This window comes from Magnolia sinica, chromosome 15 (genome assembly GCF_029962835.1).
Source record: "Magnolia sinica isolate HGM2019 chromosome 15, MsV1, whole genome shotgun sequence".
NCBI lineage: Eukaryota > Viridiplantae > Streptophyta > Magnoliopsida > Magnoliales > Magnoliaceae > Magnolia > Magnolia sinica.
This window is the reverse complement of record NC_080587.1, coordinates 191,905-219,063: the sequence shown is the minus strand read 5'-3', so window position 1 is coordinate 219,063 and position 27,159 is coordinate 191,905. Positions and strand designations below refer to the sequence as shown.

The 27,159-nt window shown below is 40.2% G+C and overlaps 1 protein-coding gene across 1 annotated transcript; it reads right to left on the bottom strand.

Moving 5' to 3' along the window:
• Window positions 1-1,656: 1,656 nt before the first annotated feature.
• Window positions 1,657-22,260, bottom strand: LOC131227898 (protein NCA1). Its single transcript, XM_058223729.1, has 8 exons — window positions 22,101-22,260; window positions 8,297-8,713; window positions 7,960-8,191; window positions 7,665-7,810; window positions 7,354-7,441; window positions 7,081-7,227; window positions 1,989-2,138; window positions 1,657-1,908 (listed from the first exon to the last, which is right to left on the bottom strand). The coding sequence occupies exons 2-8, from the start codon at window positions 8,695-8,697 to the stop codon at window positions 1,834-1,836; spliced, it is 1,239 nt and encodes a 412-aa protein (XP_058079712.1). The 5' UTR covers window positions 8,698-8,713; window positions 22,101-22,260; the 3' UTR covers window positions 1,657-1,833.
• Window positions 22,261-27,159: the final 4,899 nt, after the last annotated feature.

Here is a 27,159-nt window from a genome sequence, read left to right as displayed (position 1 = left end):
ATCGAGCTATCAACTCGCTTGAGAGACCTTGGTGCACCTTCCATGCTTAAAAGACGAATCTCAATCAATTTTTATCTATTAGACATTTACAGAGTGGTCCTCGTGGGGAATTTTCCTCGGACCAAAATCTGATACTCGACAGTCAAAATTCAATCTGTCAACGTTCATGTATTTCACCTGATGCGTGAGAGGTGCATCCGATAAATGTACCAAATTTCATACACATTTGCGCTTGGTCTTGACTCTTGAGAATGGGAGGGGGGTGGATCCCTTTACTATGGGGCCCTCTATGATGTATATGCCCTACATCAACCAACGTCCATCCTTTCTGACTACTCATTTTAGAGCATGCTCCAAAAAAAATGAAGCAGATCCAAATCTCAGGTGGACCACACCACAGGAAAATCTGGTGATTGACCATTAAAAATTCTTGTGGGCCACAAGTTTTGAATCAAACTGAAATTTGTGTGGTCCCTTCATCCATGTCTTTTTTAAACCTATTCAATAGGTTAGATGGCAAATAAACATTACGGTAATCAACATGGTTTCCTGTGGTGTGGCCCACCTTAGATTTGGATCTGCTTCATTTTTGGGATCATGCCCTAAAATGATCTGTCAAAACGGATGTAAGGTGCATACATCAAAGTGGGCCCACTGTCGGATCCACCGACCACGGTAGATGTGGGGATCCACCAAATCCCTGACCTCTCAATTGACACACTTTATAGAAATTCCACGCCATGGGTAGTCTCCTTTTGGCAGCAGATGCATCTTGAAAAGCAGGGGAATTGGAGGCCATCTTATGCAATTTCGATTTCTCCGACTGCCTCAAGGGTGTTGTGAATTTTTTCCACCAAAAGCATAATTGTTCCCAATTTCAAGGGCATCCAAACAGACACTTGATGATCTGACCAATCTTATTAATCTATTAATTTTTTTTTTTTTTTTGTTTTTGTTCTATAAGCAATTGAGAGTTGATAAAGCTTGTTTGTCCTCTTTTTTTTTTTTTTCATCCAATTATGTCGAATACGAAAGTTAAATGCTAACATGAAATGTCTTTTCTGGCAACATATCTCTTGTTTATAACATTACGCTGTCAAAATGTACTCATCAAAAAGATGACCAAGGTGAAAACTGGGATGGTCGGATCATCAGGCAGTGAAGCTATTGAAATCAATGTGAGTCAATCACACCAATAACCTCCCCCATTCACTTATTATAACCCCATATTTGAGCAAGTATTGAGAAATGTTTATTAACATATTCCAATGCATCTTTAGTGGATTTTTGGAAATTTTTTTTTTTTTAAAACCAAAGCTTGTGCATGTCAATTTCAGCCATGGACGATATGATACCTGATATACCAGTTTTAACCCTTGCTTCATGTCTCTAATTGCATGTTAGTTTATCTAACATAATCCTATGGAACTCGGTAAGTAAAAAAGTCACATAGAAGCAAGGACTTGGTAATGCCTTTTTGAATTTTTTTATTTTTTATTTTTTTGACAGGCACCTTTTTGCAAATGATTGCATGCTTTATCATAGAATGTCAGAATGCAACCCATCTAACCACAGCCATCCACCACGGTAGTTTTTCTCTATGGTAACATCCATATCAAGTTAGATCGACTTTTAAGGCCTTTAACCTCTCCTCCATTATGCATATGATAACTGGAGATTTATACGAGGGGAAAACGGCAGATAGAATCAGTATCAGCTGGCTAGCAGCAAACGTGAAATCCCTATCAGGCATACCTTTGGCTTTGATAAGTAGCTCCTTATATAATGCTTATATCACATGTACATATCTGTAATCAACTTGTCAAGGAGATCTCACACAGAAGAAATGGGTGCTGAATCCTGATGTTCTGCAAGTTGATTCTGGAGGAATTCGAGCACTGAAAGGCGCTGCATATGCAACACATAAATGTCAGTTCAGATTCAAAGAACTCTACAAACAGATACCGTGAGAGGTATGTGCATATTACCCGCTGCTCTAGAGCAGTCTCGTTAGAATTCAATGTCAAGGACTCTAAACATTTTATGGCTTCTTGGAACCCATCAGCTGCCGTGTGCTCACTGCCCAGGCTCCTGTCCACATCAGCAACTTTGGCCAAAGATACTGCCACATCTACAATCTGAATTCACAAGATACAATGAGCAAGCATTTCTGACAACAGAACTTTAAGAACATTCTAGGGCCAAGAATATAAAACCCAACCACTTATTTACCTATCTAATTACAAGGTCTACTACTTCTTGAGAGCATGCAATTAAAAATCACATAACTTCCCTTTTTCTTTCTTTTCTTTTCTTTTCTTTATCTTTTTTTGAGAGGTAACACACAATTTATTAGCACGCCTGTGAAGCAGGAAAAGAATACGAAGCTACGAAGAAGAACAGAAAAGATTAAAAGCAGCACTAGCTGCATCTACATGAGGGACCCAATCCAATAAAAGATTGATGATCTTCTAGATGAGGTCGTCAACTAAGGTGCATCTATTCTGGAAGCATCGATCGTTCCGTTCCTTCCAAATGGCCCAAAAAATAGCCATGATGGGCAGCCGCCAAGCTCCCAGCTTTCCAAACTCTGCTACCATGCCAAGCTCAAAGAAGAACTTCCACCAACTTCGGCATAACCCTGGCTAAATGCATTGCAAAGAAGAAAAAATCCCACCACTCTCTGAATGAAAGGGAAATGGATAAACAAGTGATCGATAGACTGTGTCCTTCAAGCACATCAGACGTATGTTTAGGAAAATAAGGGATCTCCGCTGCAAGCTATCAATCGTCAAAACTCTTTTTCTCCCCACTAGCTAAATAAACACTATCTTTTTCTCACTTTTGTCGATGTTAACCTTTAGGCCTGACACCGCTACGAAGGGATCTTCCGCAGGTTGTCCGCCAATGTCGCATCCGCATCGCAAAATAATAAGCTGTCATCAGCATACTGCAAGTGGATGATGGTTACTCCATCAACTTTGAAACCTTTCACTAGACCATTCGACTGCCTCACCAACGACCACAGAGTCTATCGATCACTTGTTTATCCATTTCCCTTTCATTCAGAGAGAGAGAGAGAGAGGAAGGGGGGGGGGGGGGGATTCCCTTGCCTAAGGCCCTAAAGAACCCATGGAGGGACTCGTTGACCATAACCGAGAAAGACACAACCTGGACACAGGATCCTATCCAACTCCTCCATCTATTTCCAAACCCCAAATGATGAAGCATGTAGTCCAGAAAACCACAATCGATGTGGTTGTAAGCCTTCTCCAAATCAAGCTTACACATCAAATTGGATTTCCGTTCTCTGTCTTGAATCAATGCATTCATGAGCAACTAAACCACTATCAAGATTTTGCCTACCCAACACAAACGCTCCCTGATTCTCATGATAACCTTTGAGAGGACTCCCCAGATTTGCAACATAAGTATTTTAGCCAGAATCTTATAGGGGGTCCCTATGAGACTAATCAGCCGAAAGTCTTTGAGCTACTCCACATAGTCAGTCTTAGGAATGAGAACGATAAAAGGGGACCCCATCTCCACAGACAATTTGTTGCGCCCATGGAACTCTGACACAAAGTCCATGATATCAAAACCAAGGATGTGCCAAAACAATTAAAAGAAAGCCATATGGAAACCATCTGGACCTGGAGCTTTATCACCACACAGAGAGTCTAACGCCACTTTAACTTCTTCAACTGTGAACGGAGCTTCAAGAGTTGCAGCCTCCGCTTCCGAGAGAAAGTCAAAAACCAGATTATCAAGGCGTGGTCTATTCCAACAATCAACAGATAGCAACCTCCCATAGTAGGAAACAATGGAATTGCAAAGTTTCGCCTTATCTGTAGTCCTAACTCCAACTACCAAGCTGGATATACGATTGCATCTCGCCCGGGCACTAGCTATGATGTGAAAGTATCGAGTATTTTTATCCCCCTCCTCGAGCCACGCCTGTCTAGAACTTTGCCGCCACTTGATTTCATCTTCTTTCGCTTTATTAGTGTAGGATTGGGATAAAGCTGCCCTTTTGATTCTACCCTCGCCTGATAGGTCACCTACCTCTTCTAACAAATCTAGCTCATGAATTTCTTTTGCCATCCCCTCAAACTCGGCCTCGTGGGCCCCAAGCACTTCATTTTTCCAACCCTTGATCTTTTCTTTTAGAAGTCTGAGTTTTTTACATAGCTGGAATATAACAAAACCATCCACTTCAATGGACTTCCACCACTTAGCTACCTTCTCCTTAAATCCCTCGATCTCAACCCATGCCAACTTAAACCTGAAGGGCTTTACACCCCAATTTTCCTGGGGCACCTCCAAAACAATAGAGCGATGATCCGTAATAGTTCGAGGCAGGCCACCTTGTGAAACCAGCGGATATTTATCAATCCATTCCAAGGACACTAAGAATCTGTCCAAACGAGATAGGATAGCATTTTGTTACCCATTGGACACTCCTGAAATTGAATTTAATTTTGTATTTCCAGGAGAAAAATATAGAGTCCCATCCATCCCAATTTGAAGAAATATGAAAAATGCTTGATTAGTGTGGTTGTTATAGAAAACAAACAACTTACCATAATTCACATTGTGATCTTCTAATATAAGAATGGCTACTTTTCTTTAAAAAAAAAAAATAAATAAATATTATTGAACGGCAAGAATTTTATTGAGGCCAAAGCCTAAAAAATTACAAATCAGACCACGAAAGAGAAAACAAACAGCTATCAGCTAATACATTGGACGAATTCCCAAGGCTATGCTGCGCTAGAATATGGAAAACCAAAAAACACACTAGAGTACGGTAAAATAAAAAATAAAAAAAACCACAGATTTGGCCCATTGAACCCCATTTGACTTTGCTCATCTGAACACACCTCATTAGGGCTGCTTGAATGGTTATGAATAGACCTATTATTCCATTAGATCGAAAATAAGCCCGCCAATAGGAAAAGGTGCTGCAAAATCGACTTTTTGGCATCATAGTATCCTTTCATGCCATGCCAAAAAGAATGAACCAATCAAAAGAGGCATAACCCAGATGAGAGTGGGAAGTGTTAGAGAACTTCACCCATACAATGCATGCAAAGTCGAAATGCATGAATAATGAATATGCATGCTGAGACTGATTAAATGAGTACAAAGGACAAACAAAAAAGAAAGGTCAAATTCAAAGATTTCCTTGAATTGGGAGTTTAAAAAAATATTGCTAAAATTCCAACAAATGTGAAGATCTGAAATATTATTCGTTTTTTTTTTTTTTTTTTGGGACATGTATTTGTTAGTGCAGGGGCTATTCTTTGGTAAGAATGTTGTTTGGAAGGCATTGTCAACATGACCTGCTCAAATAGGCCCTAATCCAACACAAATCAAGCATGATTTTGTGAATTAGGGCCCATTAATGCAACAAAAAGACAGAAAAATGGAAAAAAAAAAAAAAAGGCTGATGGTTTACCCTTCCCCCAATATATTCCAAAATGGTCCACTCCGCTTTGATTCATCGAATCCTACATAAATTTTTGTTTTGATCATCAAAATAGGTCTAGATCTAATTTAAAATTTGTTTCTAACCTTCCTTCATGGCTGAAATGAAGAAAGATGTGGAACAAATGAGAGAATTTTGAAAAAAGAAAATTCAATATGGGCTCTCTATGGCCCTATTGGCCCCGTAATGGTGCTGATATGGGGGTATATTAACCCATTTTTTTCATAACAGACCGATTCACTCCATATCCAGTAACGTGTGTGATCATGCGTAGCTGCCGTATCAGCCGATAACATAACTGTTTTTTAATACCATGTAAACAGGACTTTCCCAAGCATGCATTTATAGTTATAAGACTGAGCACTAGATGAGCCGGTTCTTCTTCTTCTTCTTCTTCTTCTTATCTTCTATGCCTTTATCAATAAAATACTATGCAAACCACGGCAGCAATCATTTTGGAAAGCTCCAAGGTCTGCTCCAATTGCTTTGCAGGAGCCAAGTCCCACATAGCTACTGAGAGTCAGAAGGCCAGCACTACATGCCTAGTCCTCCGTAGAAAATGGAATATAAACAGGAAGTGTGTATTGGTAGCAGTCTCAAGAGGGTTGCCAAGCATAGCTAGGCAGCAAGTTGTGGAGCTAACTCCCCCACTGGATAGTCAGAATGAAAAATACTGGATATGGGAATTCTAATGCATTTTGCCTATAAGCCTCTATATCTAGCACTGGCATTGGCATGAACAGAGTTAACATTAGTACTGTTTCTTAAAACCATTATAGAAGAGAGAGGCCTGAGGTTTGGTTAAAGATGGAAAAGAGTGACCATTAAAAGAAAGAAAGATAACCAGGTATATAGAGACAGATTGCGGATAAATTCAGAAAAGTAGGAAGAGCGTCAGGACTGAAGTGATTCATTTGGAAGTTCAAATGATGAAGGTGAGTTTTCACCTCCAGGCACACGAAAAGAAAAAAGTAGAAAAAGAATAGTGAATTGAACTGAATATGTAAGTCCTTTGGTTTCTGGCTTTCTGCCATATGTGAACTCAGCGGCGTCAATCATCAATTGCGCCATTCTTCTTTTTCCCCATAACACAGAGGAGGTAAGCTTTCGCTACTTTCTGCTTACCTACTGGCCAAAGCAGTTGTCCTAGCTGAACTCTAAATACATCTACCGAGTATACATTGTTTGAAACTACAGCCTGCTTCAGTCTTCCATACTCTATGGCTCGACATTGCGAGTGGATTGATCTCTACTTCTATTTTGACATTCTGGAAAACTTGCAGGCTACCCCATTGAAACCCTTCATTTACGCTAGCACAAGCTACAGTATGCAGCATGGTACAAGATTCTATTATATAGGCATGTCTTGTGATTGGATTAGTTCCTCAATAACTTGTTCTAACAATTTCTTTAGGCATAAAGGCAGTCTGCTCAAGGCACAGGCACTGATACATGCATATTTATGCATGCATACAGTACAGCATATTGGATAACAGTATACTATGGTATAATGTAGTGTAGTGTAATTTGGCAATACATTACACTTAAAATCGTAACAGATAAATTAATGTGCAAAAGAAATGGCTAACCTGGGAAGGGACATCCGAATGATCTTTAGCAGCATTACGGCGTACATCCAAAGATTGAGAATAATAAGATCTTGCAGCTTGCAGGTCTCCATCATAGTATTTAAGATCTCCAATTTTATTAAGAGACACAGATAGTGTGTGCGCCACCTGCAAAAACATGTCCACAGGGCTTAGAAAAGGCATGGAAAATATGTTAATCAATTGATTAAATATAGGACAATTTCAATTTTTAATATAAAACATTTAAAGGAAACAATAGGAATCATAACTAACCTCCAGATCTTTTACAGATAATTTCGAAAGGAACTCAACACTCTCTTCATAGTAAGTAATTGCAGAACCAGCATTGCCCATCACTCGACTGCAATTCCAGAACACAGGCAAAGGAGTAGAGCACCAAGGATTCAGAAAGATAATAGTATATATAAGATAAAACAGTGGGCATGCCATACTTCGAGGTTTAACTACTCTGCCTAAACCAAATTACAGAACCTGGAAAAATACCAATAAACAATATAGGAAGGAAACTTAATGGTCATTTGATGCTTTACAGAAAAGAAACAACTGGAGAAGAGGAGCCTAACCAGCAGTCACCAAGCATTCCAAGGACAGCCCCAAGTTGTGAGCATAACTCTGAGGTGTTACCCATTCTTTCTAATTGCTCTCTTATATCTTCTACACAGAGACTAAGCCGTGATTTGGCGCTTTCAATATTCTGTGCATGGAATGCCTGCACTTAAATAACAACGCATCAAACTCATTGGTCAAGCTGGCAAATTATTCACAACTTCGATACTATTAATTAAGATGAGGCAAACTACTTTGCTTGTTTTCCAAGAGACCTAGGACTGCTACATTACCCTCTCCAACATAACTCACCCTCACAGCATGTTGCACCAGGAAAGCGCCCCTCTCCAAAGAGACATCCTCGTATACCACATTTTTATGTTCACCTCCCGTTTCATTTGAATCTGAATTGACCTGTGACCTCTTAATTCTAGCATGACCCTCAATGAAGCGATCAACAACTTCCTGAAGATCCACATCAGGCTCAATCTTCTCTATGTCAGCTCCACACAGTGGGCAGTCATTAAAGCGTGAAATACATGCTCTGTTTACAAAGAGGTTACAGGCAAGTAACAGCTAAAGAATTTCAGATAAAGTGGTCAATGAGCAAAGCAAATTAAATAAAGCATTTGCTAGTTGAATTGCTCACTTGCAAAACTTATGGGAACAAGGCATGCATTTGCTACTCTCAAAGAGAAGAGCATGGCAAATCACACAACTGAGTGGGCCCAACTTGAACGTTTGAGTATCATATCCAAATGGGCACTTGGGAGATAGTGCAACAGAATCACCCTCCCCCTTTTTATTGTTGTCACGAGAATCAAAACCAAATGGGCACTTTGGAGATACTGTGACAGAATCACCCTCCTTTTTAACCTTGTCATGAGAATCGTATCCAAATGGGCACTTTGGAGATATGGCCACGGAGTTCTTGTCCTCCTTATCATTGTCAGTGTTCCCTGCCTGATGTGTATCACTGTACTCCTCAGACTTCACAGGACAGAGAGCACCAGTCTCTGTTGCTTTAGCAAATGGACAAACAGAACTCATCTTGGTTGATAATTCCCTGTTTCAGAGATACAGAAAGAAAGCTAAAAAAGAGTTGTAGGAGAAATATAAACTCTTCGTGATAAAGAACAACAGAGTTCAAATAATGTTTCCATTGAGAGCTAAAATTACCAGCCTAAATGCCAAAAGATACATTAGAACATAAACAAATTCTGGGATGAAAAGGATCCTTCTAGTGATAAAATAAAACAGCAGGAATTTATACCCAGAAAAAGAAAAAGTTTAGAAAGTTGCAGTAAAGGGTGATCTCATTTTTGGTTGTCCATACTTCACATAGACAAAGGGAATGGACCTTGAAGTCAAACCATGGTTGAGGTCAGTCCCTTCCGGAGAAGGAAGTCAAGGAAGCTGTTGATACTTTGGGGAGCGATAAGGCCCAGGGTCCAGATGGGTTTCCCATTCATTTCTTCCAGAAATTCTGGGATATGGTGAAACAGGACCTGATCGATTTTATTCAAGAATTCCAGACCAAAGGTCACCTTCCTAGAGGTAAGGGGGCCACATTTATTGTTCTTATTCCCAAAAAAGAAGCGGAATCGCTATCAGATTACAGACCCATTAGTCTCATCAGGGGGCCTTACAAAATCCTGGCTAACGTATTGTTCTTATCCTCAGGTCATCTCTGATAATCAGGGAGCGTTTGTGGCAGAAAGGAAAATTCTAGATTGTGCGCTGCTTTCCAATGAACGTATTGATTCAAGACACATGAAAAGGTAAAAAGTGGTGGTTTGTAAGCTCGATATCGAGAAAGTGTACGATCATGTAGATTGGAACTTCTTGAAGTACATGTTGGGGAATTGGCTGCAGCTGCAAGTGGATCAGCTGGATGATGGAATGTGTCTCATCTACTTCCTTTTCGGTGTTGATCAATGGGACTCCAAAAGGTTTTTTCAAAAACCTCAAGGGGTTTAAGGCAAGGCGATCCTCTATCTCACTTCCTCTTTTTAGTTGTTGTGGAGGCCCTAAGTCGAATGTTAGATAAAGGCCACCAGCATGGTCTTATTTCTGGCTTTCAAAGTTCAAATACGAGCCCCACCGTCTCTCATTTGCGGTTTGCTGACAACACCCTTCTTTTTTGTGATGCGGATGCTATCAAGATAGACAACCTTCAGAAAATTTTGGGTTGCTTGGAAGAGGTTTCGGGTTTAAAAATCAACACACTTAAGAGTGAAATGTTGGGGATAGGGTTGTCCAATGAAGAGGTTACTTCTCTCGCGTCTATCTTCGCATGTGGTTCAGGTTCATTTCCATCTTTATACCTGGGCCTTCCACTATGTTTGGGAAAACCTACAAAACAGCTTTGGGGCAAAGTGTTTGAATGGAAATTGTCAAGATGGAAAGGGAAACGTCTTTCTTTAGCCAGGCACACCATTCTCATTAAAGCAGCTCTGTCTAATCTTCCGCTTTATTTCACATCTCTCTTCAAGTGCCCGAAATCAATGCTAGCCAGACTCGATAAGTTGAGAAGACATTTTTTATGGCAAGGTGCAGTGGACTCTAATAAATTCCATCTTCTTCAATGGAATGAGGTGTGATTACCTATAGGAGAAGGAGGTGCGGGTCATAGAGACCTCCATTATATGAACTTGGCGTTGCTTGGTAAATGGCAATGCACGTTTGGGGTCAAAGAAGGAAAATTATGGAGAGAATTCATAGCTAAGAAATAGGGCACGGTAGAATGAGGATAGACAATCAAGAATTCATCTCTATATTAGTCTTCAGCCATTTCGAAAGCTATCCATTTAGTTTCTCATTCGGTCATTTCCTTATATTCATTCTCTCTTGGGGACGACGCCCGTCTTAGATTTTGGGAGGATACATGGTGTGGCCCTAGAACCTTGCTTGAGGATTTCCAATTGTTAGTTTTCCTTTCGCTTGAGAAGAACATCACGGTAGACCGTTGTGTCTCTTGAGAAGGTTCAGGAGGTTGGTGTCCCCCGAGCAGGAGGGGCTAATCAGATTCGGAATGTGAAGAATACATCAGATTATTACTTCGTCTAGAGCTGTACACGAGTCGAGTTAGCTCGCTCGGATCGACTCCGAAAAGCTCAACTTGACTCGGATCCAAACTGGGTTCGAACCGAGTCGAGCCATTTTTTATGAGCTCGGAACATTTTGAGTCGAGTCCGAGCTGGGCCTAGCTCGACTCGGATCGAGTTTTGCTAATATATATATATATATATATATATATATATATATATATATATATATTTACATCCTTCCCCTACTTCAATTCAATTCGCCTGACGACCTAGACCCTAACCTGTTCGTTCGCCCAACCCTAACCCAGCCAACCCCCAAATCGCCAAAATCCCATACATCCATCTCCCCATTTCGCCCAAATCAGCCAGCAACCTTAACCCATTCGCCACCTCTTGGTCGTCCGTTCGCCCAAATCGGCCAGCAACCCTAACCCATTCGCCCAAATTGCCCGGCGAATACTCTGTTCGGACGACCGACATCTGAAAGTGAGTCATCTCCTCTCCTCTTTCTATTTTTTCCAGCAAGTAGTGTCTGTTCGAGTAGCGGAACCCATTCGACCAGCGACCACTGGCCGGGTGGCTCTGGTATAGTCAAAGGAACCCATCCGACCGGCGACCACTGTCCGAGTGGCTCTGGTACGGTCGGACAGTGGCTTTGGTACAGTCGAACACCACTGGCTCGGTGGTTGTGGGCTGTGGCCCATTGTTTATATATATATATATATATTGATTTAAAAATAATTAAATTGCTTATTTGGTGAATGGATGATGGTTGTATCATGTATGGGAGGATGGTTGGATTTATGGATGATGGTGATGGATGTATGGGATGGATTTATGGGGGGATTAGGTGGTGTTGTTGAAGATCATTGTGGGGCCCACTCGAACTAGAACTTGGCTTGAAACTCGAACTCGAAACTCGGCTCAAAAACTCAAACACGAAACTAGCTTGAAGACTCGAACTCAAACTCGACTCGAAAACTCAGCTCAAACTCGGCTCGAACTGGACCGAGCTCTGGCCAGGCCGAGCCGAGCCGAGCTGTTGTTCCAAGCTCGAAGGCCAAGCCGAGCCAAGCATGAGTTGAGGGCTCAAGCTATCCGAGTCGAGCTGAGCTGGGCAAAGCTCGGCTCGGCTCAACTTGTGTACACCCCTATCTTCGTCTCCAGCACTTTTCCCCCATTCCGGAGCTAACAGATTTGCTCATATGGTCAGGCTCGCCCTCTGGCTCTTTTACGGTTAGATCCTATTATTACTTGGTCAGGCCTCATGGATTCTCATCCAAGATTCCTATTCCTTCAGATTTTTGGTCCATGGAGCTCCCCCCAATGAATCTTTGTTTCTGTGGCTCGCGGGTAGGAAGAGGATTCTAACCATAGACAGCCTTCAGAAAAGAAGAATGATCCTCCCTAACATTTGTCTTATGTGCATGAGTGACGCGGAATCAGTTGACCACCTTCTTTTGCATTGTCCTTTTGCTTTTCAGATGTGGATCCACATTGTCAAGCTCTTCGAGGTGAATTGGATTATTCCGCAATCTATCCAGCACATGATTTGGGCCTGGCACAGTGTTCACTTTGTGAAAGACAGACTATCAGTTTGCCGCCTTTTGCTTATGGCTGGTTTATGGAACCTTTGGGAGGAGTGCAATGCTCGGTGCTTCGACAACAAGCACACATATTCGGAGCAGATTAGGAGGGTGAAAAGGGTCGTAGTAGAATGGGCTACTGGGGGCCTTCAAGTAGATTTGAATGTAGTTTGTTCTGTGTTGGAACTGTAGTTCCCTGTCAGTTGTATTTTTTGTCTTGGATTTTGCCAAGCTGTTCTCAATAAAAACTTCATTCATAACCCTTCAAAAAAAAAAAGGGTTAGTTCCTTTACAAGTTTGATTGACATGCCTAACTTGTACTTCATTTCCTTGCTGGATATTGTTGATTCATTCAAGCATTTTATTACTCAAATTTTCCAGCTTGTTTAGAGACCTTTATTATTATTATTATTATTATTATTTTCATTTGCAGTCATAAAGTGGAACTAGAAGGACATGTCCAACATACCCTGTCACCTGAAAATGGAAAAAAGCTGGAAAAGAAAAAAAAGAAGGATTTTGCCTGTTCTCTGTTTTTTTTTTTTTTTCCAACACCGAAGTATTTAACACACATGCCAACAAGCCAAACTGTACATCAGGTCAGGTGGACACTACTGTCCAAATTCCTTGACCCGGAAAGTCAAGCTTCTCCACTCTTCAGGTGGGCCAAAACCATTAAGTGTAACTGGATCGTCGGTTTTGTTTTTAGAGGAAAGAAGAAAAATAAACATAGCACCAAAGTAGAGTCTCACTTTATGAGTCCTAGACACACAAACACAAACACACACATCCATGCACGCTCCTGGTACAGCATTACTGGCTATTGAAGGACTGACATGATGCATGCATCAGATCCGCCCCATCCACTGGGGTTGCCCTTCAATGTTAGACCATGGGGCAAAAAATCACTCTGAAGAGACTCAGATAAGCCAAATGGCGGACAGTTGGAAGGGGATGCCAACCAATTAAACCTCCCTAGAGGTTTGTGGGTCCCACCATGTTCTGTATTTATCGTCCAAGCCATACATCAGACACACCCCTCCAGGACGAAGGGACTAAAAAAATAAGGCCTTTCCAAAACTCAAGTGGTCCACAGCATGTGAGTTTTAGAGGTTTTAGTCATGATTTTACTTCGTTTCCTATAGTGTGGCCCACCTGAGTCTTGGATAAGCCTGATTTTCAGACTCTGCAGTGCACTTGAGGAGGCGAACACGATGGACGGAGTAGACCTTATTTGTGGAATGGCCCGTGGGCACCACAATATCCCGGTACCATTGTGGTGGTATCGGTAACATTTGAGCGAACCCTTATATATGTATGTGAGTATCTATTTCTATATAGACAGTTGATGGAGAAATATAGGGAGAGGAAGGATCTCTACATGGTCTTTATTGACTTAAAGAAAGCATTCGATAGTGTCTTAGAGGGTTAATCTGGTCGGTGTTGGGAAAGAAAGGAGATTCTAGAGATTATATGACATGATTAATGATATGAATGAGGGAGCAGTGACAAATGTGAGGACCACTAGTGGAGAGACAAGTTCCTAATATTGCAGCAGGGTCAACATTGAGCCCATATCTTTTTGCATTGGTGATGGACGACTAAACAAGGCATTTGCAGGAAAAGATGTCATGGTGTATGTTGTTTGCAGAGGACATAGTTTTGATTGACAAGATGAGGGAGGGCAAAAACACAAAGTTAGATTTATTTATTTATTTTTGTGTGTGTGTGTGTGGGGGGGGGGGGGGGTGTTGGTGCTTTAGAATCTAAAAGATTTCAAATAAATGAACTAAAACGGTATTATTATTATTATTTTTGAAACGAAGATATCTTTATTGAATAAAGGCCGAAGCCGAAAGAATTACAAAGGAAAACAAAAAGAAAAACCCAAAAAACATTTACAACTCTAGCCATACACCAGGGAAATGGGCAATATCTTGAAAGATGCTCTCGACCATTCAGTTTTGCCCAATTGAAGACCTCCAGCAAATGACCTTTTCTGATCTTAAAGCATCGATTGTTCCTTTTTAACCAAATTGACCATATCCCAGCTAATAAGCAAAGACGCCAAACTCTCTTGCCTTTACCAAAAACCCCACCATACCAAGCAAAGAAAAATTGTTCAATGGAACTCAGAAAGACCCATGCTACTCCAAACAAATTAAGGAAGCAATCCCATAATTTTTTGGCAAAAGCACAATAAATAAAAAGATGGTAAACAGATTCCTCATTCTCATAACGCATTAAGCACAAATTTGGAAGAATTATGGAGTGCAATTTTGGTAACAATAGGATCGAAAACAAAGAATTAGTTAAGACTGTTGACCAAGAAGTTTCCCAAAATGACCACTTTCAATACCTTGGGTCAATAATTCATGAGAGTTGCGAGATTGAGAAGGATATTTATTACCCATAGAATTCAAGTTGGGTGGAAGAAATGGAGATCTACCCCTGGAATTTTATGTGATCGACGTATACCAATCAGACTAGAGGGGAAATCTTATAAGATAGCTATAAGACCAACTATGCTTTATGGGACAAAATGTTGGGTAGTTAAGGAACAACATGCTCTTAGGATGAGCGCAGTTGAAATGCGGATATTGACATATGCGTTATGACTATGAGAGATGTTGAATTGGTGAATCATTTGTTCCCCCATTGTCTGTTTGTGAGGAAGATTTGGGAAAGCCTCTTATCAACCCCTCAACATCCAATGGGTGATGACATGATCTATATCAAACTTTCTAAGGGTATAACATAGTGGCAAAGTGGGGAAGGAGGGTAAGGTGGTCTATCGGTTGGTGGTGATGGTTGCTTTATGGGTTATATAGGGTGGGAGGAACAACCGTTGTTGCAAGTGATTGCGTGCATCGGCAGGGAATAGTCTCGCCTCAAAATGGGGCGGGGACACATTGACTTCATCAAAAAAAAGAGAGAAAAGGGAACAACTGTTGTTTTGAGAATATGTCCAAATATGTGGGGACGCTTGTTAGAAAGATAATATCTTGGGTAGTCAAGTGGGCATTCAGATTTAGAGATATGGATGTTTGTGTTCTCATTGCCCTTTTGGGCCTGTGATTGCTTTGTATTCTTTTCAGTCTTAGTTTCCTAAGGCAGCTTTCCAATAAAATTTGTTGTCTTTCTTTCAAAAAAAAAAAAAAAAAGGTGAATAAGGATAGTATTAGAAATGAATGCATTCGAGGGAACTTAAGAGTGGCACCAATAGGTAATAAGAAAAGAGTTAATGACCTATGGTCTGGTCATGTGCAACGGAGACCAAGAATGGCATTGGTAGGAGTGAGATGGAACAAGTTGAAGGCTCTAAAAGGGCAAGGAGAAGACCCAAAAGGATGTAGATGGAAGCAGTAAGAAAAGAGTTGATAACCGATGGTCTGACTGAAGGTATGGCCCTTGATAGAGTGGAATAGCGGAACAAGATTCATGTAGCCGACACCAATAAATTGGTATAAGGTTTAGATGATGATGGTGATGACGATGTATCTATGTCCATATACATGTAAGTATGTATCCATCTATCCATACGTATGTACATACATTACGCATGTGCGTGCACACACATATGCTCATAGAATTAGAGTTGGGTGAATAATGTGGAGATGTGCCTCTGTTGTTTAACGTGATCATTGCATGATGAAGGGGAGAATTTATATGACGAGTGGACGACTATAAGACCAAACATGCTTCTTTATGGGATAGATTGTTGAGCAGTCAAGGAACAATACGTTCATAGAATGAGTGTAATTGAAACAAGTATGCTGAGATGAATGAGCGGCAAGATGAGGAATAATATAATAGAAATGAACACATTTGAGGGAACTTAGGAGTAACCTCAATAGGTAATAAGTGACATATGCTGTATCGGTTTCGGTGGGCGTATAGGTGCCCACTAAAACCAATATGTGTAATGGCCATTACGGCCGATAAGGGGGCGTTACGGCCATTACAGGCCCTCGTAACGATATTTTTTCTTTTTCTTTTTCTTTTTTCCTTTTTTGCTCAAAAAAATCTGAAAAAAAATTAGAAAAAATCCAAAATATTTAGATGATTCTAAATATGTATTCTTTTCTTTTGAAACCATGTTTATGATAGCGTATTGGTCCACTCTTTAGTGAGAATGCTATCTCGGGCTGTTTGATGATTTCATTAACCTAACATGCTTAGACTGACCCTAGATTGATCCGAAATTCATGCAAGCTACTACACTCATCCCACAAATACACATCTGTAAGCATTTAACATCATTCCTCCCACATAATTTTAAGAAAAAGTTCAAATGAATAATGTCGCCGATTTGGGGGACCCCACTCGAATGGACCCCAAATCGACCTTGAATTCATGCATGCTATGATACTCATCTCACTTAAGCATTTAACATCATTTACGCAAGTTATTTTAAGAAAAAAATAATAATAATTTAAATTTGAATGAATAATGTCACTAATTTGGGGGACCCCACTCCAATGGCCCCCAAATTGACCTCGAATTCATGCATGCTAAGATACTCATCTCACCTATTCACATCCCTAGCATTTAACATCATTTACCCAAGTTATTTTAAGAAAAAAATAATAATTTTAAATTCCAATTTGAATGAATAATGTTCGCCGATTTGAGGGACCACTCAAATGCCCCCAAATCGACCCCAATTCATGCAATCTCATGCAATCTATGACACTCATCCCACTAATACAGATCACTAAGCATTTGGCATCATTCTCCCCAAGAAATTATAATGAAAAAAAAAATAGAATTAAATTTGGCTGAATAATGTCGTTGATTTGCGAGACTACTCGAGTGCTACCAAATTGGCCCGAAATTCATGCAATCTAGGACACTCATCTCACTAATATAATGGGCTCCAAATTATGCTTATTTCACCATTTGACTCTCAAATGGTAGACATTTATTGGGCAATGAAGACTTAAAAAAACCAGTAGTCTTATTTCAATAAACAATTATCCTCAAATCAACAACTATAATAATTCAAACAATCTAATTTTGGAATTGTGAGTTAGCAATAGCGGGCCCCACATTTTAATGGGTTTATTTCATTTAATACATGCCACGTGTACAAATTTTTGAGTGTAAGTGTATCAAGTTTCTTGCACCACCAGAGCATCTTGTAAGGGAAAAAAAGTTAACAAGTAAAACTAGTTGGACCACAAGCTACAGTCCACATAGCAAATAACTTTCAACGGGATAAATGCATGTGAAATCCAACCTTTCCAATATATTGGCCCCAAAATGAGAGCCACTTGGTGCAAAAATAATTCATATATACTCATTAGGTGGGCCATACCATAGACAAAAATTTCTACCCATTGATAAACAGGAAAAAAATACAAGCTTAGTCCACTAGATAAGTGGATACACCTGAATTTTGCAAAAGGCGATCCTCGTGATGGGGTAAACCTATTGATGGAGTGGATTTCTCACACACAAAAAGTTGGAAGTTATTCTTTGTTGGACTATAACTTATAGTCCAACCAATTGGATGGTTTTTATCTTTAAACATATGGAGAGAAAGCAGTCACGTATCACTTAACACACACGCACACACAGTCACATATTCACCTAAAAAAGAAGATAGGGAGAGGGAGGGAGGGACGGAGACGCACTTGCAAGCCGAGAGATAGAGAGAGAGAGAGAGAGAGAGAGAGAGAGAGATAGAGAGAGAGACGAATAAAGAGGTAAATTTTTTTCTTTGATTTTTTTTTTTTTTTTTATAGTTTTATTATTATTATTATTATTATGGGAAATGGATTCACCGTTACGGCATTACGATGGACCGTAACAGTCCGTTATGGTGCCATTTTTCAAGGTGGCCCGTTATAACCCCATATTGCATAATGGGTCTAATGCAGGGGCATTTTCACACTGGGCTCGAGTGGGGTTGCCTGTGGAATGTAGGGACACACTCAGGGTGGGTGACCCATGCGATTTGGGGCCCATGGGGGAGGTCTCGTGTTCGAGACTCCTTACCAGGGGTGATTAATGTGCATTTTACACCGGGCTCGAGTGGGGTAGCCCGTGGGATGCGGGGACACACTCGGGGTGGGCGGCTCATGTGATTTGGGGCCCACGAAGGGGGTTCGGCCGAGGTCCTAACCCATGAGATGTGGGGCCTGGGCTATGAGATAAAGGGATTAATTCGCCATACTCTAACAGTTCGAGCTTTTAGAGCAAGTGGTTAATTGTCCTGCATCAAATTGGTATCAGAGCGGGAGGTCTCGTGTTCGAGACTCCTCACCGGGAGTGATTAATGCAGGGGCATTTTCACACTGGGCTCGAGTGAGGTCGCCTGTGGGATGCAGGGACACACTTGGGGTGAGTGACCCATGCGATTTGGGGCCCACGGGGGAGGTCTTGTGTTCGAGACTCCTTACCAGGGGTGATTAATGTGCATTTCACACCGGGCTCGAGCGGGGTAGCCCGTGGGATGCGGGGACACACTCGGGGTGGGCGGCTCATGTGATTTGGAGCCCACGAAGGGGGTTCGGCCGAAGTCCTAACCCATGAGATGCAGGGCCTGGGCTATGAGATAAATAGATTAATTCGCCATACTCTAACAGTTCAAGCTTTTAAAGCAAGTGGTTAATTGTCCTGCATCAGGGTCATGTCGTTATAGCCTTTATATAACTAATTTCGCATACCATGGTAATAAGATGAGGAAAATAGAGTCAAATGGAGTGGCCATGTACAATGTTGTCGAATCGCATATGCGATCATGTGCGATCACATATGCCTATGCAAACACGTGATCACACAATTGCATATGTGACTACATATTTTTTGTTTTAATTTTTTTATTTTGGAAAAAAAATTTTAAAAAAAATTCGAAAAATATGGAAAATTCAAAAAAATTGTAAAAAAAGAAGAAGAAGAAATTAAGGGTAACTTTCCTAAGTTAATAAATAACTAATTTTACATATTTAAAATATATTTGAGAGAAAAAGAATCAATTAAATAACAAGTGCTTGAATCTTGATCTTTCAACTTCCAAAAGAGGGAATGTAGGGGAGAGAGAGAGAGAGAGAGAGAGACCACTTGGAAATAAGAAATATAAGAGAGAGAGAGAGAGATTAAGAACACTTCAAATTAAGAAATGTAAGAGAAGAATAGAGTAAAAGAGTTTTTGAGTGAGAATACTGCAAATGGGGGAGGTTTGGAAGCCTTCTTATTGACAAAAAGTTATTTTTTTTACAAATAAAAGATAAAAAATAAAATAATGTGACAACCGTTGGCTAATATGCGATCGCATATGCCGATCGCATACATCGCATATGCGATGACATATTTTCACAAATGCAACATATGCGATTGCATATGCCATGATCGCATATGCGATCTGCATATGGATATGTGCATATGCGGTCGCACATGACAACAATGGCCATGTATATCGGAAACGTAGAATTGCACTATTAGGAGTAGTTGGTTCAAGTTGAAGACGATAAAATGGCAACCAGAAGGCCTGGAAGTGAGCAGGGATAGTAAAAAAAGATTTGATGACCTATCCACATCATAAATTGCTGGACGGATTGGATGTATGAACCACATCATGGTGGGCTCCATTTTGCTCAACGCTACCCAACTTTGGTAGCGTTTACTACATGTGATTATACATATTCAATGTCTCTCAAGTCCCAAGCACCCATTAGCCTTCGTTTGAACAATTGAAAAGAAGAAGTGAAGGAAGTTGGGTCCCCACCGCTCCCACCCAACCCCCAGCAACTATTTCAAAATTCCTTTTGACGGTACTTCTTTGGCAATCCAAGCTGGACCAATATCAGTGGGGTGGTATGTGATTGTCGTGGGGCTATCATCATCAAATTCTCAGTCCCTCTTGGGATAAGGGACTCTAGTTGTGTAGAGGCTGCCAAGCTTCTTCAAGCTATAAAAATTCTAGATAGTCTTCAATTATTCCTAGCGGCAGTAGAGAGGGACTCTTGCAAGGCTGCAACTCTTCCTGGCACGTGCACACTCACACGCACATTATATATATATATATATATATATATATATATATATATATAGAAAGGGTCGTAGGACTAAATTGACACCAATCAGATGATTTTACTTGTCCAATTGGTTAGCTACTATAGACTTCAAAAGGGAAATGCTTAGCCAGTGGGTGCTTGGGTTTGATTTAAGTGTTTCTTGAGAGATGGTGACAGCTCATGAAAGTGCTCACATGATGGACGGTTAGGATTAATCATGGACCATTTCCGTCATAATTAATCTTGACCATCCATTTTAGCCACTTTTGTAGAAATGGTTAGGATTGTCTCATCAAAATATTCTTCAGAGATGATAACATCATGCACACATGGGACACGGATTTCCTGCTACAGGTGGCTCATTGTGATGCTTGTGAGAAATCCACTCCATCCATCTATTTTTGGAGATCATTTTATGACATGTGACAGAAAATGAGGCATATCAAAAAACTTAATTGGGACACACGACAGTAAAAAGTAGGTAGGGAAATGCCTACCGTTGAAATCTCTTTGGGTCCACTATGATATTTATATGCCATCCATACAGTTGATAAGGTCATTCCTATTGGGATGAACTGAAAACGAAAAATATTAGCCTGATTCAAAACTTCCGTGGCCCTACAAATGTTGCAACGGTAGATGTTAAATCCTCACCGTTTCCTTTTCGTGCGGTCCACTTAAGTTTTGGATCTACCTTGTTTTTTGTCCGATTTCCTAAAATGATCCGGAAAAATGCATGGACGGAGTGGATTTAACAGGAGGCCAATTGGGTAGCCGAGCAGATTAGATGTGGCCCCGGCCTCACTACCATGGGGCCCAACTTGATGTATGTGTGGTATATCCATGTTGTCCATCTGTTTTGCCAGCTCATTATAGGGAATGAAACAAAAAACGAAGCAGATCAAATCTCTCCCGACGAAGTTTTAATGGTAAATATTCAATCACCACTGTTTCTTGTAGTGTGGTCCACCTAAGATTTCGATCTGTTTCTTTTTTGGTCTCATGCCCTAATATAATCTTGGAATTAGATCACTGTTGTGGTTGTGCATTCTATATTTGATTGTAATTAGATCTTGCTGTATTGTTTTTGGCTTGTACTTCTTCAAGCTGAATTTAATAAAATTAACACACTATCCTTCAAAGAAAAAAAATCTTCAAGAACGGATGGACGGTGTGGATATACTACACATACATCAAGGTAGGCCCCACGGTCAGGGCAGCACCGTGTTGGGTGAGGCCAGGCCGCACCTAATCTGCCTCCATTGGGTGGTTATTATAATCCCAGGAGGGCATCTATGGTCCCATCATATGAAAATATGGATCCCCAAAAGTTAGGCCCCATTCGCTACTCTTTATCCATATGACCGGCGTTTGCCTCCTCAAAACGATCAGATAATTGTCAAAAGAGGAGTACGCTACTCGATCCATTTTGAAAAAAATAAAAATAAAAATTCCAGTGCTTTATCTACTAATACAGAGAAGCGCCGAGTTTGGATTCGGATCGTAACAGAAACAAAAGAAAATAATTAGAGATAGGGAACCCGTTCTAACATTCTGCATCGAAAATCGAATCGAACTATTTAACAACATTCCACGACAGACAAACTCATGTAATGTGATATGATATGATAACAGACAATCAAACAAACAACTGATGTGGAGAAATAGATTGTGACAGCAATTTCGGATCAAATTTACCAACATTTGGTTACAGAAGAAATTCAGACACTTCGAATCGAATGGAAAACCCTACATAGATAAGAGATATAGACAGACAGAGAAATAGACGATCTTACCTCGTTGGGGCTTGCTTGCAATCTCTCTCTCTCTCGCTTCTCTGCGTTTGCCGTTTGCCTGTTTTTCAGATTTTAGATTTTTTCTTTCTTTCTTTCCTTCTTTCTTTCTTTATTTATTTGTTTATTTATTTATTTATTTTTCAGATCGATTGACGATTGGTTAGCGAGTGAGAAATTTGGACCTCTCCTTATCTCAACCCGAAATCGGATTGCGTACTGAGTTACTCAGTACGATCTTATCCTATTGAGTAAACTCCGTTGGGCCACCGTGAATGCATGTGGTTTATCCATGCTGTCCATCCGTTTTTCCAACTCATTTTAAGTGGATCATAGCACGGGAAATAGTGCTAATAATGATTTAAACCTTGCTATGTCCTACAGTGACATACAAGACATGTATGAAGCGAAAACACAAATATAAGTTTGATCCAAATTTTCTGTTGCCATTACGAATTTTTAAACTGTTAGTGGTTGTGGTGTGGTCCATCTAAGCCTTGGATATACTTTATTTTTTGGGCTCGAGCTTTAAAATTATCTAATAAAATAAATGAAATGAGTGGATAAAGGACATGGTTTGGCTAGTGACGCTGCCACTATAAAGGTGACTAGTGGTAGGTGATATGAGGGCTCTACAATCATCTGTGTTTTATCCACCTAGGTCATCTATTTTTACACGTCATTTTAATAATTTATCTCATAAATAAAGCAGATCAAAATCTTAGGTAGACCACACCATGTGAATACAGTAGTGATTGAATGTCTACTGTTAAAAACCTCCTGGGGCTCAGTATAAAGTTTATTTGACATCTAACCTATAGATTAGGTCACAATGACATAGATGAAAGCAAAAACTAAATATCTGCTTGATCCAAAACTTTTATAACCTTAAGAAGTTTTTAATGGTGAGAGTTTAATTAGCACTTTGTGGCCCACTTGAGATTTTGGGTTCATACCATAAAATTATCTAGAAAAAATGGATTAAGGGCATGGATGAGACACATACATCATGCTTCATGTTAGGGCCCACATAACACGCTAGCGGCAGGGGAGTAGCCAATCTATTTCCACGGATAAAATGCATGGTGAAACTCACGGAGTTTACTCAGCACGCTTAGCTTAATCAGGTAACTCGGTACGGAAGGGAAACACACGTGTCGGATATTTGGTCGGACGCGGATGGGCGCGGCTTCTGTGGATCCTGACAGTGGGATCCACCCTTATGTTTTCACGTTAAATCCACACCGTCCATCCGTTTTGACAGCTCACTTTGGGCCATGATGCCAAAAGTGAAGCAGATTCAAATCTCAGGGGACTACACCCCAGGAAAAAATGATGATTGACTCTTAAAAGCTTCGTATGAGATCTAAATTTTTTGGGTCAAGATGATATTTGTGCGGTCACTCCATCCATGTCTTGTGACCTTTTCAACAGGTTTGGATTGCAAATAAACATTCTGATGGCCTCAAGAAGTTTTTAACGATACGTATTAAATGTTTACTATGGTGTGGTCCTCTTGAGATTTGTATCAGCCACATCTTTTATACAAGCACTAAAATTTTCTGTCAAAATGGATAAACGGCATAGATATAAGGTAAATATATCACGGTGAGCCCCACCATCAGGGATCCAACATAGCCGCACTTGAACATAGTGAACCCAACACCACGTAGCTGCATGGTGTGAGGGCAGATCTGTGGGGCCACCGTAATGCATTTGCTTTATCTATGTTGTCGATCTATTTTGCAGGCTAATTTTAGGGCAAGAATCCAAAATTGAAGCATAATCAAGGCTCAATTGGACTACACTACAGGAAATAGAAGTGATTGGACGCTCACCTTAATATTTATTTGCCATCCAATGTGTTGATAGAGTCACCTAGGAAAACGCAAATATCAGCTTGATTTGAAACCTTCGGTAGCAATAACTTTTTAATGGTGAGCATTTAATCGCCATTGTGCTCCTAAGATTTTTATTTATTTCAATTTTGTGATTATGAGTTAAAATGAACCGGAGAAATAGATGGGACAACATGGGTATACACCAGGGTGAGCTCTGCTAATGAAGTTTTTTGGTTGTCCTAATTAGAACTGCGAGTCCCTATACAAGTAAAACAACAATGAAGACCCTAACTAAAGTAAGAGATCTTCCTATACCAAACTTAGATAGGAAATCTAAGTCTAATTGTGTTAGGATTTTAGTGCATACATTTCTTTGTAAATTGGGACCCTATTTAGAGCCTTGGGATCAACTCCTTGATGGAAAATTTCCCTACTTGGCAAGTGTTAGTTGTAGTAGTCCTCCAAGTTCCTTGGTAGAGATCTCGAAATGACTTTAGCGATAAGGTTAAATGGTCGGGACTTGGGAAGGCTATAGTAGATAGCCGAGCTCGACCAACTGGGACCGAGCTGTGGGTCTAAGGTCTGAAGCCGCTCTGATGTCGGTTTTCTAGAGTTAAGTATTCGGTTGAGATCAAATTGACCTGTAAAATAACTCGGCAGAAACTCGTTGGTCGTAACAATGAGAGCTCGGTGGCGATGGGATTCTCTACTTGTGGTCAGGTCGTCAAGCCATTCATTGAGGTCGTGATCAGTCGTGCGACCTTGGTTACCTTCATGTGGTTGTTATTCTCCTATACTGGTCACCTTAGATCAATCCATTTTTACCCATAACAGGCTCCATGGTCATAGTCTCATTGGAAAGTGGGTGTTTCCTAGCCTCACCAAATCCACTCTCTTCCACCAAGAGCCAAATTCTAGTGATGCCAAAGAAACAATGAGTTCAATAAGTTCCTTGGTAAGATTTTATTGGTTTAGCCCTATGTCTTGTCCATCAAGTAATTGACCGAGGGGAGCAACTAAGGTGTGGCCTGGCCTCACTGAAGACATTGCAACCCTTGTTATGAGGCCACCTTGATGTTTTGCTAGATCATTTTATGGTACGAGCCAAAAAATGAAACAAATCCAAATCTCCAATGAACCATAACGATAATAATAATAATAATAATAAACTCAGTGATTAACCATTAAAAACTTCTTATATGTCACAAAAGTTTTAGATCAAGCTTATATTTGTTTTTTTTTCAACTATCATCCAAGTTTACGTGACCTTGTCAACAGGTTGGATGGAAATAAACATTACAAAAACATTATGGTTGGCCACAAGAAGTCTCTAATGATGGGGCATTCAAACACTACTATTTCTTATAGTATAATCTACTTGAGGTTTAGATCAACTTCATTTTTGGGATCATGCACTAAAATGATTTGGCAAAATAGATGGATGGCATGGATATAGAATACACTTATCAAGGTAGGCTCCATGGTAAGAGCTGCACCATCTTTGGTGACCAATTAAATCTCACCAAGATTTCACCGAATCTAGTTCCCCTTGGCCAAACCACTTCAAAATATCCTTGGGCGGTCTCATCTTTGACAACAACGCATGACCGTAGCATATGGTCTAATCAAATCTCACCAAACCTCTCCTAACTGGTTTTACCATATCTGTACAAGCTCTGCATTCACATATGTATTGTCTTAATGGGCCAAAATTTAGTCCTATGCTTATTCACAATGGGTCCCACCCATGGTCATAAGGAAATAAAAAGGGTATGGAAAATGTTCATAGTTATTAAAAGATAGGTAACAATCGCAGATTCAGCTAGGCTGGAGAAACCTTGATGTCAGTGAGGTTGTGATTGCGGACCTACCTTGATATATGTGTTGTATATTCACATCATCCATCTATTATGTCAGCTCAATTTAGGCCATGAGCTCAAAAATAAAGCAGATCCAAATTTCAAGTGGACCACACCACAAGAAACTGCGGTGATCGAACGCCCACCATTAAAAGCTTCTTAAGGCCCGCCATAATATTTGTTTGCCATCCAACCTGCTGATAAGGCCACATTGACATGGATGAAGGGAAAACACAAATATCAGTTTATTCTAAAACTTTTGTGGGTCACAAAAAGTTTTTAATGATAGCATTTAATCACCACTGTTTCATGTGATGTGTCCCACTTGAGATTTGGATATACTTTAGTCCTTTCTCCCAAGTCCCAATGGACTTGTCGATATACAGCACATACATCAAGTTGGCCCCACCATCGCGTCTCACCAAAGGGGTGTTTCCACGGCCTCACCCAATCAGCGTTGAAAAATAAATATAAATAAAAATAAATAGCCATACATTTCGGCTTTAATATAATTGGATTCCATAAAATGTAATTTTTTTAATTTTTTTTAATTATTATTTTTTTAAAGGCAGCTACGTATGCACTTATATGTGTGTATACTACATCTATATGTGGTTAAAATAATTGAAATTTTATATACATTAGCAATTATGTACATATGTAATAAAAAATGGGTAAGTATAATTATTCCCCTTTCCAATTATTTTCGACATAGATTGATTCATATCTACTGACATTTTTCCATTTCAATTCTATCAATGGAGTTGAAGTAGATTGCCTGTGATGATATCTCTGTGCCCGGAGCCATGTGGGGCCCATAGAAATATCCGGATCCACTCTGATCATCTGTTTTGAAAGACCACGGTATTCTAAAAACAAGCCCATGTAGGCCATAGCACATGAAACAGTAGGGATTGAACGCCTTACTGTAACAGAAGTTTTGTATCAGGATGATATTTGTTCCCACAGTTTATCTGAGTGGTAGTAATTCTATTAACGGTTTGGATGGCATATGTACATCATGGTCAGCTCCAGGAAGATTCCAACGGTGGATGTTGTTGTCCCCACTGTTTTGTTGGGGTGGCCCGCCTGAGTTTTGGATTTGCCCGAATTTTAGAATCTTATCATATTGTGGTCTTTCAAAACAGATGAACAGAGTGGATTTGTCACAGGCATTTCTGTGGACCCCACACAGCCCCAGGCATAGACATATCTCCGGGTCAGCGGCAATCCACTCCCAATGGAGCAACTACCAACTCTTTCTTTTAGCAAAAGTGTTTTCTCGAAGAAAAAAAAAAAAACGGTGTTTAACTCAATTTGCCAAAAAAAAAAAAATGGTTTTCTTTTATTTTTAATAATAAG